This window comes from Saccostrea cucullata, unplaced genomic scaffold (assembly GCF_032062105.1).
Source record: "Saccostrea cucullata isolate Sc308-1 unplaced genomic scaffold, CSIRO_AGI_Scuc_v1 ctg6827, whole genome shotgun sequence".
In the NCBI taxonomy this organism is placed as follows: domain Eukaryota; kingdom Metazoa; phylum Mollusca; class Bivalvia; order Ostreida; family Ostreidae; genus Saccostrea; species Saccostrea cuccullata.
Genome location: NW_026928698.1, coordinates 1,924 through 21,098, shown reverse-complemented (window position 1 = coordinate 21,098; position 19,175 = coordinate 1,924). Strand labels below are relative to the sequence as shown.

The 19,175-nt window shown below is 37.0% G+C and overlaps 2 protein-coding genes across 2 annotated transcripts; both read right to left on the bottom strand.

Annotated features, from left to right (window-relative positions):
- Positions 1-1,947: 1,947 nt before the first annotated feature.
- Positions 1,948-3,733, bottom strand: LOC134278489 (uncharacterized). The gene is made up of 4 exons (XM_062760805.1): positions 3,590-3,733; positions 2,525-2,787; positions 2,348-2,445; positions 1,948-2,197 (listed from the first exon to the last, which is right to left on the bottom strand). The coding sequence occupies exons 2-4, from the start codon at positions 2,766-2,768 to the stop codon at positions 2,063-2,065; spliced, it is 477 nt and encodes a 158-aa protein (XP_062616789.1). The 5' UTR covers positions 2,769-2,787; positions 3,590-3,733; the 3' UTR covers positions 1,948-2,062.
- A 2,893-nt stretch (positions 3,734-6,626) lies between these two features.
- LOC134278492 (uncharacterized) lies at positions 6,627-10,716 on the bottom strand. Its single transcript, XM_062760808.1, has 3 exons — positions 9,853-10,716; positions 6,857-9,667; positions 6,627-6,686 (listed from the first exon to the last, which is right to left on the bottom strand). Exons 1-3 carry the CDS (start codon positions 10,714-10,716, stop codon positions 6,627-6,629), a joined length of 3,735 nt encoding a protein of 1,244 aa, XP_062616792.1.
- Between the last annotated feature and the right edge of the window lie 8,459 nt (positions 10,717-19,175).

The window sequence follows — 19,175 nt, the reverse complement described above, 5'->3', positions numbered from 1 at the left end:
TCGGATTTATCAAATTTAGGGTTTAAAGGGATTATTCTGAATGTCAACCAACGTTACGCTGTTGTAAATCTAAATAAAAAATATCAAAAGATAAAAAAGTGTGGGACATTTAAGTGTCTTCAGCCACAGAAAGCGTTTCTGTATTGAAAAATTAAGTATGTGAGTAAGTAATTGAACTTTTTTTATTAAAAACATTCTGATTGTACACACAAGTACATGTACTCTGAAATTGTTATTAAGGAGATACTTGAGTTTCTGATTGACAATATGTATGTGGTTTTGGAGACCAGATTTTCTGACAGTCGATTGGAACTCTCATGGGTACCAATTTCGCCCCGTTATTATTATCAGACCTATTTTTATTGTATTCATATGAAGCAGAACATGCCCAAAATCTTATACGTGTAAAAAAGAAAATATTTATTGTGACTTTCGACTCGACATTTAGATATTCTTATGTCAATTGATATATCCCGATGACCTTGATATAAAGAATACTACAGAGGACCGACACATCTGTCAATCGTCAACTTTCCTTACTTATGCAGCAATATACCATCATCAGCTGCATACGAGATCTATATCTCTCAGTTGATTCGATATGCAAGAACATGCTCTACGTATGAATAATTCTTTAAAACAAAGTAATTTTGATATTGACAAACAAGTTGCTGTAACAATTATATTAGCAGTCTCGTTAAAAATCATCTTTTCATAAGTTCTATGGTCGATATGTGAATGTAAAAAAGGGCATGGAGCGCTAAATGTTGCCACGGATTTCTATGAAAATCTTAAAACCCGCCGTTGTGGCTTAGTTGGTCTGTATAAAGTTGAGCGTTACTGCATTCTAACCGATCATAAGTCTGATAAGAAGACAACTGTTTTAATAATTGCAATCATTATCTGTTCCCGTTATTTGTACGAATATAACGTACCTAGTAATATATAAATTATGGTATATATAGTCGTCGACATTTTTATTATAATTCCATTTTATTGAGGAGATTAATATGACGATGTTTATCGTTCACCACTGACATTATGTAAACCATATTAATCCTGTGAAACATTTTAACAAGGTTGTAGTGATTCACAATATTAATTATAACCATTTCACAATTGCTTAGTTGTTCTTTGTATGTGTATCTATTTTTAAGATTCCCATACAACATTTTAAATTTTTATTATTAAATATACAATTTCATCTGAGTACATCTTTTCTTTTCATAACTGAAAATACCTTTCCATAGCCTTGTCTTAAACAAAGGCACAGCAAATCGGATCATCCACTCGCAAAGAGCATAATAGTATCCGACATCTATCCTGCTGCAAATTTCTTCACTTCCGTTTTGCACAGACTTAACTCACCCCCACCCACAAACAAACACACACGATAGCGTTACACAGACTTATCTCACTCCACTACAAACAAACACACACGATAGCGTTACACAGACTTATCTCACTCCACTACAAACAAACACACACGATAGCGTTACACAGACTTATCTCACTCCACTACAAACAAACACACACGATAGCGTTACGAACTCCATTGCGAGAGGATTATAGGAATGAGAGAAATCCCTGTATGAACAAGTGGCTTTGAGAATTGAATGGGTAGGCCTTACCCAATTGGCTGAATTGATGCATGACGGTTTTTTTTAATTTTAAAGTAAAAATATTTAAACTTAAAAAAGCTCATATGAAAAAAAAGTTTTTTTTTAAAATATCAGAAATATTGCTTAGCTCCTACATGCTAGCTCATGTGAAAAAAAAATCACATCGCCTCAACCCACATTATCTGAATCAGGTTAAAGCTAGCGTTATATATGCCAAATAATCAATCAAAAAAGTCATTCGCAGATAAAAAAAAAATTATTTAAGTACAAGTAACATCAAAAAGTTCAGATTTTTTTCATGTAAATATAAAACTTTTCACTAAAAATGTTCATTTTCATTTTTCTGCTGTATTGTTTACTCAGAACTCTCGGTCGCTCGTCTTAAGCGGTTACCAAAAGTTCATCATACTTTCTGGCAGAAAAATAAACCTGTAAACTACTTATTTCCGCGCGTTTTGTCGAGCTGCAATCCATTCGGATACTGCTTTGTCGTAATCTACATTGTCTTCAGTGATGCCCACCGTTCGTAACACCTCGGTAAGTTCTGGCCAGTCAGCCGGATGATTCTCTTGGTGCTAAAAGAGTTCATTAACAAAATTATTTGTTTTTAAAAGGTCATGCAAATATATTGCTCAGTAATTCATTTTGCAACTTTGTGTCACCAAATAAGAACAAAGTTACTGAGAGAGAGAGAGAGAGAGAGAGAGAGAGAGAAGCTTTAAAACCTGAAATAACGTATTTCCTCTCTGGTCCAGCAGTACGGTGCCCCCTTGAATCCAAGAATCCCCTGCCAGATGCGAAGTTTCCATTCCTAGTCTGAGACCTACAAAAACAAAGGTATTTTATTCCTTTATAATTATTCTTCATTGAGAGACCAGGAGAGATTCAAAATATTCACTTACCCTCCATTACACCACTAAAGCCGTATCTTTTGGCGCCGTGCCATAGAGGCATGACAAGGGACCGGAAACGCCCACTCTTCATCTGGAAGATCTTGTACAAGGAAATAGAGGGGTCTGTGTATAATTCACCGGAAATAGGAACTATGGGATTGCGAACAAACTCCTCCATCTGTTCTCGAGTGGAAGATCCGACAAACACAAGCCTTGTCTGGTGCTTCTCCAAAACGTCTGTCAGGGGAGACATAGCTTGAATCTTTAATTGACTGCTCAAAGGCAAAGATTACGTAAGGATTGGAATTTTCTATACTAAATACTAAACACATAGTATAGTACAGTCAAGATTAATGAGTATTGAGTATTTATGACACATAATACGGATAATCAAATAATGGATGCATGTATAGGTACAGTGTAAATATTTTTGGACTTTTCTTGCCGTTAATAATGCATATATAACAAACCTATGAATAATTAAGAAATAGACTTTCCCGTGTTGTTCAAATTTCTTCTTTTGTTTTGCCATCACTCATGAACATATTCATTTTTAACAATTTACGGAACATATTATTCAGAAACTAAATGAAAAAAATATGAAACTTTCTAAGATAAGTTTTATTTCATTTACCGGTATATAAAAATATATTTGTACTGAGATGTTACATGCATGACTTTTGAAAACAAGTTCTTTGTAGCACTTCACCTTAAGTTTTGTTACGTCTTTTTATATGATTTTTTAATTTACGTTCAGAACAAATTAAATCCTATTGATAATTTGATAAAGTACCCGTACTAATTCATGATTTATACTATCTTATAAAACATTCAAAATTTCAATTTAATGCAAAATCCCATATGCATAATCAATCCAGTCGCTGGGAATGCCACTTAGATTAGGAAGGCGGTTATATAAGTTCTAGATTTAAAAAAAAATCTTTTAGGTAGATCTACTTAGTACTTAAAGAGCCCCAAACTCTTGTTTTCTACTGCCTGTAACGCTTTTTGATCAGACCTGTACTTGTGTTTACAATGTCCACCCGCCGATCTAGAAGATTATTTAATTCTTACCAAGCAATTCAAGCGAAATTCCGGAGAAAAACAATAAGGGAATACTTCTTGTCTCCCATCGGCAAAATATCGACCCCATTTGTCTCTCCTTTATTGTGTTTGATGACGGAAACTCTACTCAGTGATTCTTCAAGCGACTCCGCCATGTCTATTGGCGTTTGTTATTATATACAGCTTCGATCAAAAATGATATCGTCATTTATACGTCAACAAGCGACAGGCAACAGGTAATAATTACCCTAACTCTCTCTCTCTCTCTCACTCCAGATTATACTGAGAAATACTTTTTTTTCTAGAAAAGGTGATGGTTTAACTTCATTACACCATTACCATCTCATAAAATGATCTAGACCCTTTGTTCTTTGATCTGACCAGGTATTACTAACACGATGACATCTACTTTAGATTACTTAAAATAAAATAATTATTTTTTTACCTCATACTCTGTAGGAACTATTAATTTTTAGCTCACCTGAGCCGAAGGCTCAAGTGAGCTTTTCTGATCAAAATTTGTCCGTCGTCTGTCGTTGTTGTCGTCGTCGTTGTCGTAAACTTTTCACATTTTCATCTTCTTCTCAAGAACCACTGGGCCGATTTCAACCAAACTTGCTACAAAGTATCCTTGGGTAAAGGGGATTCAGGTTTGTTCAAATGAAGGGCCACGCCCTTTTCCAAGGGGAGATAATTATGAATTAGAGAAATATTAATGGCATTTTAAAAAAAATCTTCTTCTCATGAACCACTGGGCCAGGAAAGATGAAACTCATGTGGAATCATCCTCAGATAGTGAAGATTCAAGTTTGTTCAAATCATGACCCCCGGGGCTAGGGTGGGGCCAAAATGGCCGACCCAAGTTTTACATAAGAATATGTAGGAAAAATCTTTAAAAATCTTCTTCTCAAAAACCACTGGACCAGGAAAGATGAAACTCATATGGAATCATCCACAGGTAGTGTAGATTCAAGTTTGTTCAAATCATCACCCTCGGGACTAGGGTGGGGCCAAATTGTCCGATCAAAGTTTTACATTGGAAGATGTAGGAAAAATCTTTAAAAATACCCCCGGGACTAGGATGGGGCCAAAATGGTCGACCCAGGTTTTACATAGGAATATATCGGAAAAATCTTTAACAGGAGGCCCATGGGCCACATCGCTCACCTGACCCATCTTGGCCAATCTTTTCAAGTTTAAAAACAAGGTGTTTTTTTATTTCTCCTGACATGAAATATTTCATTACTCCATATTCTAGCTTGCATCATCAAAACTTCACCCAAATGTGTCAGAATACAAGTAGTATATTAAAACCACACGTTATGGAGATGCTTAAATTTAAATTTAAAATTGTGTTCTTTTCATATACCAAAAGTTGAACATCTAGGCTTCAGACATACATGCACATACTGTAATTCCTTTTCTGAGCCAAAGATAGTTTGAAAAGTGCAATCACGGTTAATAACCTCCCTTCAGTGAATACGAAAAATGCATGATTGTGCTTAAAACTTTATTCAGTAACCAGAAATTAAGTTATGCATTAAGTCTTAGGTGATTATCATGATTATCTGTAGTTAACAATATGAACTTTCTTTTTAAGTAAAATAACAGATAAAACGATTAACAATGTGGTACATATTAAACCTATCACAACTGACCTCAAGTTGTGATGGATTCGTTAAATCAGAATTTACAAACCAAAATAAATAATATTTTGTAAGACCTCCTGTATACCAAGAAACAACAAGATTTATAAAAATTAACAATAAATTTATCTACATATGTACAATAAATATCAAATCGGCCAAAAGTTCAATCATGGTCATCACAGGACAGATTCACACTTCACACCACGTCGCAATGTATGGTCCACCATATTGTCCCTTCCGTCCACCATATCTCAAAAGTATCCTCACCATGTACACCAATCCTCCCGTCCAGAACAAAAGCTTAATATACAATTTTGGTCACCTACAATTTTCATAGGGTTTTCTAATAAAATGTTCGAAACACATATCTGTTCAATATACTAGATTTTACAAACAAATAACGAAAGAAAACATGTATTTGCCGTTTAACAAGTAAATGAATTAGATAAATATATATTCTCGCTATATTGCTTACAGTTTTACATAGAAAATTGCTCTTTAAAGCTAACAACAAAAATATTGTAAAGTATAAAAACTTACTGAGCTGTGGCATTTTATACATAAAAACCATACTGTCGGCCCCCAGGTCTTGCTCTCAACGCCGCTACAAAACATCCCTGAATCCCAAGATCACACAGCAGGGGAAGCAGCTAAAACACACCCAAGTTCACACAGCATGGGTTATATAAAGGCACACCCAAGATCACTAAGCATGGGTAAAGTATAACTCACGGCGTCCAGACCTCATCTGACACACACTAGCCAACACCCAGTATAAATAACTGACCAAACTACTCAAACGGGTTCGACGAGTATACGTTGATAAAAATAGAACAAATACAACTCAGTGACCAATAGTGCGTAAATGAAATAAACGATAACTCCTAATGCCAAAATAAAGATAACTCTTACCAAATCCTGTACAATGAGCTAATATTAAACATTGACACAATGTCACTTGTGACAATACCTCCCTTCTTAAGACACAAAATGCAATTTTGTGACATAAATGAAAAACTATGTACACAACAAAGTCTTTATGAACAAGAACTTACTCAGGAACAACACGACTGAGAAAATCAGCTCCAATGTTATCTACACCTCTAATAACTTCAGTTCTAAAGTTGAACGCTTGTAGAAAAAGAGACCATCTCATCAATCTGCTGTTTGAAACTTTAGTCTTTTGTAAATGAAGTAGTGGTCTATGATCTGTCTCCACAACAAACGCTCTTCCATACAAGTAAGACTGAAATTTCTGTATAGCCCATACGACTGCAAGACACTCTTTCTCCACAACCGAATAACGTTGTTCTCTGTCTAGCAGCTTCCGGCTTGCATGCGCAACTGGAAATGTACGTCCATCATGCTTCTGCATCAGCACTGCACCAACTCCATGATTAGATGCACCAGTTCTTAAGATGAATGGCTTTGTCAAATCTGGTAATCTGAGAATTGGGCTGTATAGCAACATGGATTTTAAACTCTTAAATGAATTATCATGTTCTTGTTTCCAGTCAAATTTGTTTGGAACACCTTTCTTGGTTAAGTCAGTTAAAGGAGCAGCAATAGTGGAAAAGTTTGGCACAAATTTTCTATAATAGCCAATCAAACCAAGGAAAGATCTAACCTGCTTCTTTGTCTCTGGCCTTGGTGCTTCTTGGATAGCTCTCATCTTCTTGTTGGTTGGCTGTAAGGTTCCTCCTCCAATAACATGACCCAAGTACTCAAGTCTCGTCTGCGCTATCTCACATTTTGAGGGTTTTGCTGTTAATTGTGCTCTCTGTAGTCTCTCCAGCACTTTTCTCAGTTCTGTAATATGTTCTTCAAAAGTTTCTGTATGAATGAGAATGTCATCAACAAAACTATCAGTATGCTCTAAACCTTTTAGAATTTTCCGCATGAGTCTATTAAAAGTAGCTTGGCTATTTTTCATACCGAAGGGCATTACTTTAAATCTGTACAAACCATCTGGTGTTAAAAATGATGTTAAATCTCTGTCTTCTTCTCTCATTGGAATCTGCCAATAACCCTTACATAAATCAAGTTTAGAAAAGAAACGACTATTGCTTATTTTAGTCATGATTTCATCTGGATCTGGCATTGGTTCTGGATCAAAAATCGTTACCTTATTCAAGTTACGAAAATCCACACATATTCTCTGGCTACCATCGGACTTCTTTGCCACGACAATCGAACTAGCATACGGTGATTCTGATGGTTCGATGATATCCATGTCAATCATATGCTGTATTTCTTCTCGGACTGCACTTCTGACTGCATACGGTATCTGATATGGTCTGTTTCTGATTGGTTCTTTGGTAGTGAGATGAACTTCATGCTGGATAACATTCGTTCTACCAGGTAGATCTGTTAAAACTTCCTGAAATTCATGTAAGACATCATTAATGGATTCAAGCTGATCTGATGACAGTGAATGATTTACCTTAACATCTGTGAATGATTCTGTTGCCTTCATTGGAAGAATATGTAACAAATGTTCATTACTTGAGTCCTCTGTTTCCTCCGATTCCAAAACGACACAAGAGGCTAAAGTTGTTGGCGAGTCTGTATTCCTTTCCTCTCGAACATTGTATTTCTTCAATAAATTTGCATGAAACAAACGAATATGTCCATTCATATCTATCTGGTAATCAGTTTGTCCTTTTCTATCAACTACTTTGAAAGGTCCTTTCCACTGCATTAAAAGTTTGTTATGGTCTGTTGGAAGCAAGAGAAGAACGAAATCACCAACCTTGAAAGATCTCGGCTTTGTCCTTTTATCATAATGTTTTTTGTAATGGTCTTTGGACTTCTGAAGTTCTCTCTGAGCCAGCTCACACGTTCTTGCCAATCGCTCCTTCAGGTCAAGCACATACTGGTAAGTAGTTTTCACTTCCGGATCCTTCTCCTCCTTTGTCCACAGTTCTTTCAAAACTGCCATAGGTCCCCTAAAATTACGTGCATAAACTAGATCAAATGGAGAAAATTTAGTGCTTTCTTGTGGAACTTCTCGATAAGCAAATAACAATGCTGGTAAATATCTATCCCAGTCTTTTGGTCTTTCAGAACTCATTTTCCTTAACATTGACTTCAAAGTACCATTGAACTTTTCTACTAGTCCATTACATGCTGGATGGTATGGAGTTGTTACTAATTGCTTAAATGATAAAAGTCGACCCACCTCTTTCATGATGTTGGAGGTAAATTGCGTACCCATGTCCGACAGAACTTCTTTTGGAATGCCGACTCTGCTGAATATCTCTACCAACGCTTCTGCCACCGTCTCTGTATCGATGTTCTTCAATGCAACCGCCTCTGGATACCTAGTACTGTAATCTACAACAGTCAAAATATATCTATTGCCTTTGTCAGTAATTGGAGAAAGCGGACCTACCAAATCTACGGCTACTCGTTCAAATGGTGTATCAATAAGTGGCATTTTCTCCAACGGCAACTTCGTCACTTTGCCTTTAGGAAATGTTCTTTGGCATATGTCACATGATTGGCAATATCTTGTCACGTCACCCTGGATTCCAGGCCAATAGAAATTCGACATGATGCGGTCTAGAGTCTTCTTTGTACCAAGATGTCCGCCTAGGATACTGTCGTGCGCAATCTTCATAACTTTCTGTCGCAAAGATTCTGGAACAACAAGTTGTTTATACAGTTCATCATCACTAACCTTTTTTGAATAATGATGTCTGTACAACAGTCCTCTTTCAACACTAAACCATGTCTCTATATTTTCACCAATGTTCTTCTTTCTGCCAGTCGCTGCATGCTCACGATACACTTTCAAGGAAGAATCATCCATCTGCAGTTGTTTCATCTGATCAATTGTCATATCAGTATCCACTAAATCTGTAACTCTTAGCTTTTTCATACCTTTCTCTTCTTTTTTCTTTTGATTCCTTGTCTGTACTGCTTGAAGAACTTGACTACACTCTTCTCTTTCGTCCTTTCTACACCACTGTGGATCAGGATCCGTCTGATTTTTGGCACAATCGATGTTACCTATAATAAGATCGTAAACAGGTTCTTTCATACATAGAGCATTGATATTACCTGTGAAATAGGGAGTGTCGACATAGACGGAAGCCTCCTCTACTGTACGAACTGTACCGTCTATCAAAACACATTTCTGCACTTGCCCAGTCAGCTGATCATCTGTAACCAAATCTCTCTTCACAACACCACTACAACCTGAGTCTCTTAATACTTTAACAAAGTTCTCACCGACATAACCCATAGCAACGGGCATCTTTTCACAAACCTTGCAGACGCCTCCAATAACAGGTAATATGTGTCCACACGCAAGTTTTACAAGTCCATCTGTGACACAACACTGCAACAGTTTATGTTTGAGAATGCATGCTGATCCTATGTGAGGCTGATTTTGATGCGATATAGCATTGTCCGTCTTGACTTCAGCAGAATTCTGTAAGTTGGAACTAGAATTGTCATTAGATTTTATGCAATTCAACTCACAGTTATGTTGATTCTGTAACATCGCAGCCTTTTGAGTATTGTGTGAAGTAGGTACTGCACGAGGAATTTTCTGCTTGGAGAAACAGTTTCTTGCCAAATGACCACTTTTCCCACAGATGTAACATTTTCTCTCACCATTTTGCTGTGGTGATCCTTGGTACGCCTGTTGCTTTTGAAAGGATCCACTGCTGTTACCCTGAATACTGGAAATACTTGAGGTTGCCTCTGAAAAACTTGTAAGTCTTTAGTGAATGAAGTATAACCATGGGCTTCAATAAATTGGTCTGCGAGATTTGACATTTCTTCTACGTTTTTCGGATGTCTTTCTTTAAGATACATTCCCAACTGCTTACTACAACTGTTTAAAAACTGTTCTCTTAAACATAAATCTTTAAGACCGTCATATGCTTTAGGACTATCTGCTAAAGACAACCATTTCTCTACATAATTGTTCAGCCTAGCAAAGAATTGTGAAGGATTCTCACCCTGTTCTGGTCTGCTGGAACGGAACTTGACACGAAACCCCTCTTCTGTCAGTTGAAAACGCCTTAACAACGCCTGTTTCAAGGAACCATAGTTCAGAGCCTCTGAAACTGGAAGTCTAGAATACACCTCAAGAGCTTTACCTTTCAGGAGAGCACTAAGATTAATCGCCCATGAAGACTGTTCCCACTTAGCACACGAAGCAAACCTTTCGAATCTCTGTAAATATGAATCAATACAATCTTTAGATTCATCAAACGGAGGTAACTTTGGCAACTTAGCAAGCGATTGAGAAGCAAGACCTAATGGACCTACAGCTAATTCTCCAGCTTTTAATTTTTGTAATTCAGTTTCTTTCTTAAGTTTTTCTAATTCAATTTCGCTCTCAATCTTTCTCGCTTCTCTCTCTGCTGCCCTTTCCATCCTTTCAAAATATTCTCTCTCTTTTCTGTCAACAAACTCTTGTAACTCAGTTCCTTGCAAACCTAACTTTTCTCCTAATTGTACATACTCCATTGTTACAAAATGCAACACAACAAAAAAAAAAAAAAAAAACAAATGTGAAAATAAGAAAATAACAAAATGCATATGAAAAAAAAATAGTTTGTACAAAACCTGCGAAAAAAAAATAATTCAAACAATAGAAATCTTTTTCAACTAAAGCATTTTCTACAAAACGTGAAAATAATGCAGGTATACTTGGTAACAGGAAGTCTATCCCACCGCTGCCACCAAAAATGTCACAACTGACCTCAAGTTGTGATGGGTTCTTTAAATTCGTATTAACAACCAAAATACATAATATTTTGTAAGACCTCCTGTATACCAAGAAACAACAAGATTTATAAAAATTAACAATAAATTTATCTACATATGTACAATAAATATCAAATCGGCCAAAAGTTCAATCATGGTCATCACTGGACAGATTCACACTTCACACCACGTCCAATGTATGTCCACCATATCCACCATATCCCAAAAGTATCCTCACCATGTACACCAATCCTCCCGTCCAGAACAAAAGCTTAATATACAATTTTGGTCACCTACAATTTTCATAGGGTTTTCTAATAAAATGTTCGAAACACATATCTGTTCAATATACTAGATTTTACAAACAAATAACGAAAGAAAACATGTATTTGCCGTTTAACAAGTAAATGAATTAGACAAATATCCTCGTATATTGCTTACAGTTTTACATAGAAAATTATCTTTAAAGCTAACAACAAAAATATTGCAAAGTGTAAAAACTTACTGAGCTGTGGCATTTTACACATAAAAATCATACTGTCGGCCCCCAGGTCTTGCTCTCAACATTGCTACAAAACATCCCTGAATCCCAAGATCACACAGCAGGGGAAACAGCTAGAACACACCCAAGTTCACACAGCATGGGTAACATAAAAGGCACACCCACGATCACTCAGCATGGGTAAAGTATAACTCCCGGCGTCCAGACCTCATCTGACAAACACTAGCCAACACCCAGTATAAATAACTGACCAAACTACTCAAACGGGTTCGACAAGTATACGTTGATAAAAATAGAACAAATACAACTCAGTGACCAATAGTGCGTAAATGAAATAAACGATAACTCCTAATGCCAAAATAAAGATAACTCTTACCAATCCCTGTACAATAAGCTAATATAAACATTGACACAATGTCACTTGTGACAATACCTCCCTTCTTAAGACACAAAATGAAATTTTGTGAAATAAATGAAAAACTATGTACACAACAAAGTCTTTATGAACACGAACTTACTCAGGAACAACACGACTGAGAAAATCAGCTACTATATTATCTTCACCTCTAATAACTTCAGTTCTAAAGTTGAACGCTTGTAGAAAAAGAGACCATCACATCAATCTGCCGTTTGAAGCTTTAGTCTTTTGTAAATGTAGTAGTGGTCTATGATCTGTCTCCACAACAAACGCTCTACCATACAAGTAAGACTGAAATTTCTGTATAGCCCATACGACTGCAAGACACTCTTTCTCCACAACCGAATAACGTTGTTCTCTGTCTAGCAGCTTCCGGCTTGCGTACACAACTGGAAATGTACGTCCATCATGCTTCTGCATCAGCACTGCACCAACTCCATGATTAGATGCATCAGTTCTTAAGATGAATGGCTTCGTCAAATCTGGTAATCTGAGAATTGGGCTGTATAGCAACATGGATTTTAAACTCTTAAATGAATTATCATGTTCTTGTTTCCAGTCAAATTTGTTTGGAACACCTTTCTTGGTTAAGTCAGTTAAAGGAGCAGCAATAGTGGAAAAGTTTGGCACAAATTTTCTATAATAGCCAATCAAACCAAGGAAAGATCTAACCTGCTTCTTTGTCTCTGGCCTTGGTGCTTCTTGGATAGCTCTCATCTTCTTGTTGGTTGGCTGTAAGGTTCCTCCTCCAATAACATGACCCAAGTACTCTAGTCTCGTCTGTGCTAGCTCACATTTTGATGGTTTTGCTGTTAATTGTGCTCTCTGTAGTCTCTCCAGCACTTTTCTCAGTTCTGTAATATGTTCTTCAAAAGTTTCTGTATGAATGAGAATGTCATCAACAAAACTATCAGTATGCTCTAAACCTTTTAGAATTTTCCGCATGAGTCTATTAAAAGTAGCTTGGCTATTTTTCATACCGAAGGGCATTACTTTAAATCTGTACAAACCATCTGGTGTTAAAAATGATGTTAAATCTCTGTCTTCTTCTCTCATTGGAATCTGCCAATAACCCTTACATAAATCAAGTTTAGAAAAGAAACGACTATTGCTTATTTTAGTCATGATTTCATCTGGATCTGGCATTGGTTCTGCATCAAAAATCGTTACCTTGTTCAAGTTACGAAAATCCACACATATTCTCTGGCTACCATCGGACTTCTTTGCCACGACAATCGAACTAGCATACGGTGATTCTGATGGTTCGATGATATCCATGTCAATCATATGCTGTATTTCTTCTCGGACTGCACTTCTGACTGCATACGGTATCTGATATGGTCTGTTTCTGATTGGTTCTTTGGTAGTGAGATGAACTTCATGCTGGATAACATTCGTTCTACCAGGTAGATCTGTTAAAACTTCCTGAAATTCATGTAAAACATCATTAATGTTTTCAAGCTGATCTGATGACAGTGAATGATTTACCTTGACATCTGTGAATGATTCTGTTGCCTTCATTGGAAGAAGATGTAACAAATGTTCATTACTGGAGTCCTCTGTTTCCTCCGATTCCAAAACGACACAAGAGGCTAAAGTTGTTGGCGAGTCTGTATTCCTTTCCTCTCGAACATTGTATTTCTTCAATAAATTTGCATGAAACAAACGAATATGTCCATTCATATCTATCTGGTAATCAGTTTGTCCTTTTCTATCAACTACTTTGAAAGGTCCTTTCCACTGCATTAAAAGTTTGTTATGGTCTGTTGGAAGCAAGAGAAGAACGAAATCACCAACCTTGAAAGATCTCGGCTTTGTCCTTTTATCATACTGTTTCTTGTAATGGTCTTTAGACTTCTGAGGTTCTTTCTGAGCCAGCTCACACGTTCTTGCCAATCGCTCCTTAAGGTCAAGCACATACTGGTAAGTAGTTTTCACTTCCGGGTCCTTCTCCTCCTTTGTCCACAGTTCTTTCAAAACTGCCATAGGTCCCCTAACATTACGTGCATAAACTAGATCAAATGGAGAAAATTTAGTGCTTTCTTGTGGAACTTCTCGATAAGCAAATAACAATGCTGGTAAATATCTATCCCAGTCTTTTGGTCTTTCAGAACTCATTTTCCTTAACATTGACTTCAAAGTACCATTGAACTTTTCTACTAGTCCATTACATGCTGGATGGTATGGAGTTGTTACTAATTGCTTAAATGATAAAAGTCGACCCACCTCTTTCATGATGTTGGAGGTAAATTGCGTACCCATGTCCGACAGAACTTCTTTTGGAATGCCGACTCTGCTGAATATCTCTACCAACGCTTCTGCCACCGTCTCTGTATCGATGTTCTTCAATGCAACCGCCTCTGGATACCTAGTACTGTAATCTACAACAGTCAAAATATATCTATTGCCTTTGTCAGTAATTGGAGAAAGCGGACCTACCAAATCTACGGCTACCCGTTCAAATGGTGTATCAATAAGTGGCATTTTCTCCAACGGAACCTTCGTCACTTTGCCTTTAGGAAATGTTCTTTGGCATATGTCACATGATTGGCAATATCTCGTCACGTCACCCTGGATTCCAGGCCAATAGAAATTCGACATGATGCGGTCTAGAGTCTTCTTTGTACCAAGATGTCCACCTAGGATACTGTCGTGCGCAATCTTCATAACTTTCTGTCGCAAAGATTCTGGAACAACAAGTTGTTTATACAGTTCATCATCACTAACCTTTTTTGAATAATGATGTCTGTACAACAGTCCTCTTTCAACACTAAACCATGTCTCTATATTTTCGCCAATGTTCTTCTTTCTGCCAGTCGCTGCATGCTCACGATACACTTTCAAGGAAGAATCATCCATCTGCAGTTGTTTCATCTGATCAATTGTCATATCAGTATCCACTAAATCTGTAACTCTTAGCTTTTTCATACCTTTCTCTTCTTTTTTCTTTTGATTCCTTGTCTGTACTGCTTGAAGAACTTGACTACACTCTTCTCTTTCGTCCTTTCTACACCACTGTGGATCAGGATCCGTCTGATTTTTGGCACAATCGATGTTACCTATAATAAGATCGTAAACAGGTTCTTTCATACATAGAGCATTGATATTACCTGTGAAATAGGGAGTGTCGACATAGATGGAAGCCTCCTCTACTGTACGAACTGTGCCGTCTATCAGAACACATTTCTGCACTTGCCCAGTCAGCTGATCATCTGTAACCAAATCTCTCTTCACAACACCACTACAACCTGAGTCTCTTAATACTTTAACAAAGTTCTCACCGACATAACCCATAGCAACGGGCATCTTTTCACAAACCTTGCAGACGCCTCCAATAACAGGTAATATGTGTCCACACGCAAGTTTTACAAGTCCATCTGTGACACAACACTGCAACAGTTTATGTTTGAGAATGCATGCTGATCCTATGTGAGGCTGATTTTGATGCGATATAGCATTGTCCGTCTTGACTTCAGCAGAATTCTGTAAGTTGGAACTAGAATTGTCATTAGATTTTATGCAATTCAACTCACAGTTATGTTGATTCTGTAACATCGCAGCCTTTTGAGTATTGTGTGAAGTAGGTACTGCACGAGGAATTTTCTGCTTGGAGAAACAGTTTCTTGCCAAATGACCACTTTTCCCACAGATGTAACATTTTCTCTCACCATTTTGCTGTGGTGATCCTTGGTACGCCTGTTGCTTTTGAAAGGATCCACTGCTGTTACCCTGAACACTGGAAATACTTGGAGGTTGCCTCTGAAAAACTTGTAAGTCTTTAGTGAATGAAGTATAACCATGGGCTTCAATAAATTGGTCTGCGAGATTTGACATTTCTTCTACGTTTTTCGGATGTCTTTCTTTAAGATACATTCCCAACTGCTTACTACAACTGTTTAAAAACTGTTCTCTTAAACATAAATCTTTAAGACCGTCATATGCTTTAGGACTATCTGCTAAAGACAACCATTTCTCTACATAATTGTTCAGCCTAGCAAAGAATTGTGAAGGATTCTCACCCTGTTCTGGTCTGCTGGAACGGAACTTGACACGAAACCCCTCTTCTGTCAGTTGAAAACGCCTTAACAACGCCTGTTTCAAGGAACCATAGTTCAGAGCCTCTGAAACTGGAAGTCTAGAATACACCTCAAGAGCTTTACCTTTCAGGAGAGCACTAAGATTAATCGCCCATGAAGACTGTTCCCACTTAGCACACGAAGCAAACCTTTCGAATCTCTGTAAATATGAATCAATACAATCTTTAGATTCATCAAACGGAGGTAACTTTGGCAACTTAGCAAGCGATTGAGAAGCAAGACCTAATGGACCTACAGCTAATTCTCCAGCTTTTAATTTTTGTAATTCAGTTTCTTTCTTAAGTTTTTCTAATTCAATTTCGCTCTCAATCTTTCTCGCTTCTCTCTCTGCTGCCCTTTCCATCCTTTCAAAATATTCTCTCTCTTTTCTGTCAACAAACTCTTGTAACTCAGTTCCTTGCAAACCTAACTTTTCTCCTAATTGTACATACTCCATGGTTACAATATGCAACACAACAACAAACAACAAATGTGAAAATAAGAAAATGACAAAATGCATATGAAAAAAAAATAGTTTGTACAAAACCTGCGAGAAAAAATTCAAACAATAGAAATAATATTTCAACCAAAGCTTTTTCTACAAAACGTGAAAATAGTGCAGGTATGCTTGGTAACAAAAACCGCTGCCACCAAAAATGTCACAACTGACCTCAAGTTGTGTTGGATTCTTTAATTTACTAACCAAAATAAATAATATTTTGGAAGACCTCCTGTGTACCAAGAAACAACAAGATTTATAAAAATTAACAATAAATTTATCTACATATGTACAATAAACATGAAACATTTTCTACAAAACGGCCAAAAGTTCAATCATGGTCATCACTGGACAAATTCACACTCCACACCACGTCCATGGTCCACCATATTGTCCATGTTGTCCACCATAGTTCCGGTACCATATCAAGGAAGTCAATTCTGGTCACTCACCACCGCTCAATGCTCACAAAACAAAAATGTAATACACAACACACAGCATGGGTTACATAAAAGGCACACCCAAGATCACCTCAAGTTGTGTCATGGGTTCAACAAGTTGACCAATATAAAATTAACTCTTAATGTATTAACAACCCAAAATACATAATATTTTGTAAGACCTCCTGTATACCAAGAAACAACAAGATTTATAAAAATTAACAATATATCTACATATGTACAATAAATATCAAATCGGCCAAAAGTTCAATCATGGTCATCACTGGACAGATTCACACTTCACACCACGTCGCAATGTATGGTCCACCATAACCATATCCCAAAAGTATCCTCACCAACACCAATCCTCCCGTCCAGAACAAAAGCTTAATATACAATTTTGGTCACCTACAATTTTCATAGGGTTTTCTAATAAAATGTTCGAAACACATATCTGTTCAATATACTAGATTTTACAAACAAATAACGAAAGAAAACATGTATTTGCCGTTTAACAAGTAAATGAATTAGAGCGTAAATATCTATATTCTCGCTATATTGCTTACAGTTTTACATAGAAAATTGCTCTTTAAAGCTAACAACAAAAATATTGTAAAGTATAAAAACTTACTGAGCTGTGGCATTTTATACATAAAAACCATACTGTCGGCCCCCAGGTCTTGCTCTCAACGCCGCTACAAAACATCCCTGAATCCCAAGATCACACAGCAGGGGAAGCAGCTAAAACACACCCAAGTTCACACAGCATGGGTTATATAAAGGCACACCCAAGATCACTAAGCATGGGTAAAGTATAACTCACGGCGTTCAGACCTCATCTGACACACACTAGCCAACACCCAGTATAAATAACTGACCAAACTACTCAAACGGGTTCGACGAGTATACGTTGATAAAAATAGAACAAATACAACTCAGTGACCAATAGTGCGTAAATGAAATAAACGATAACTCCTAATGCCAAAATAAAGATAACTCTTACCAAATCCTGTACAATAAGCTAATATTAAACATTGACACAATGTCACTTGTGACAATACCTCCCTTCTTAAGACACAAATGCAATTTTGTGACATAAATGAAAAACTATGTACACAACAAAGTCTTTATGAACAAGAACTTACTCAGGAACAACACGACTGAGAAAATCAGCTCCAATGTTATCTACACCTCTAATAACTTCAGTTCTAAAGTTGAACGCTTGTAGAAAAAGAGTCCATCTCATCAATCTGCTGTTTGAAACTTTAGTCTTTTGTAAATGAAGTAGTGGTCTATGATCTGTCTCCACAACAAACGCTCTTCCATACAAGTAAGACTGAAATTTCTGTATAGCCCATACGACTGCAAGACACTCTTTCTCCACAACCGAATAACGTTGTTCTCTGTCTAGCAGCTTCCGGCTTGCATGCGCAACTGGAAATGTACGTCCACCATGCTTCTGCATCAGCACTGCACCAACTCCATGATTAGATGCACCAGTTCTTAAGATGAATGGCTTCGTCAAATCTGGTAATCTGAGAATTGGGCTGTATAGCAACATGGATTTTAAACTCTTAAATGAATTATCATGTTCTTGTTTCCAGTCAAATTTGTTTGGAACACCTTTCTTGGTTAAGTCAGTTAAAGGAGCAGCAATAGTGGAAAAGTTTGGCACAAATTTTCTATAATAGCCAATCAAACCAAGGAAAGATCTAACCTGCTTCTTTGTCTCTGGCCTTGGTGCTTCTTGGATAGCTCTTAACTTCTTGTTGGTTGGCTGTAAGGTTCCTCCTCCAATAACATGACCCAAGTACTCAAGTCTCGTCTGCGCTATCTCACATTTGGAGGGTTTTGCTGTTAATTGCGCTCTCTGTAGTCTCTCCAGCACTTTTCTCAGTTCTGTAATATGTTCTTCAAAAATTTCTGTATGAATGAGAATGTCATCAACAAAACTTTCAGTATGCTCTAAACCTTTGAGAATTTTCCGCATGAGTCGGTTAAAAGTAGCTGGGCTATTTTTCATACCGAAGGGCATTACTTTAAATCTGTACAAACCATCTGGTGTTAAAAATGATGTTAAATCTCTGTCTTCTTCTCTCATTGGAATCTGCCAATAACCCTTACATAAATCAAGTTTAGAAAAGAAACGACTATTGCTTATTTTAGTCATGATTTCATCTGGATCTGGCATTGGTTTTGGATCAAAAATCGTTACCTTATTCAAGTTACGAAAATCCACACATATTCTCTGGCTACCATCGGACTTCTTTGCCACGACAATCGA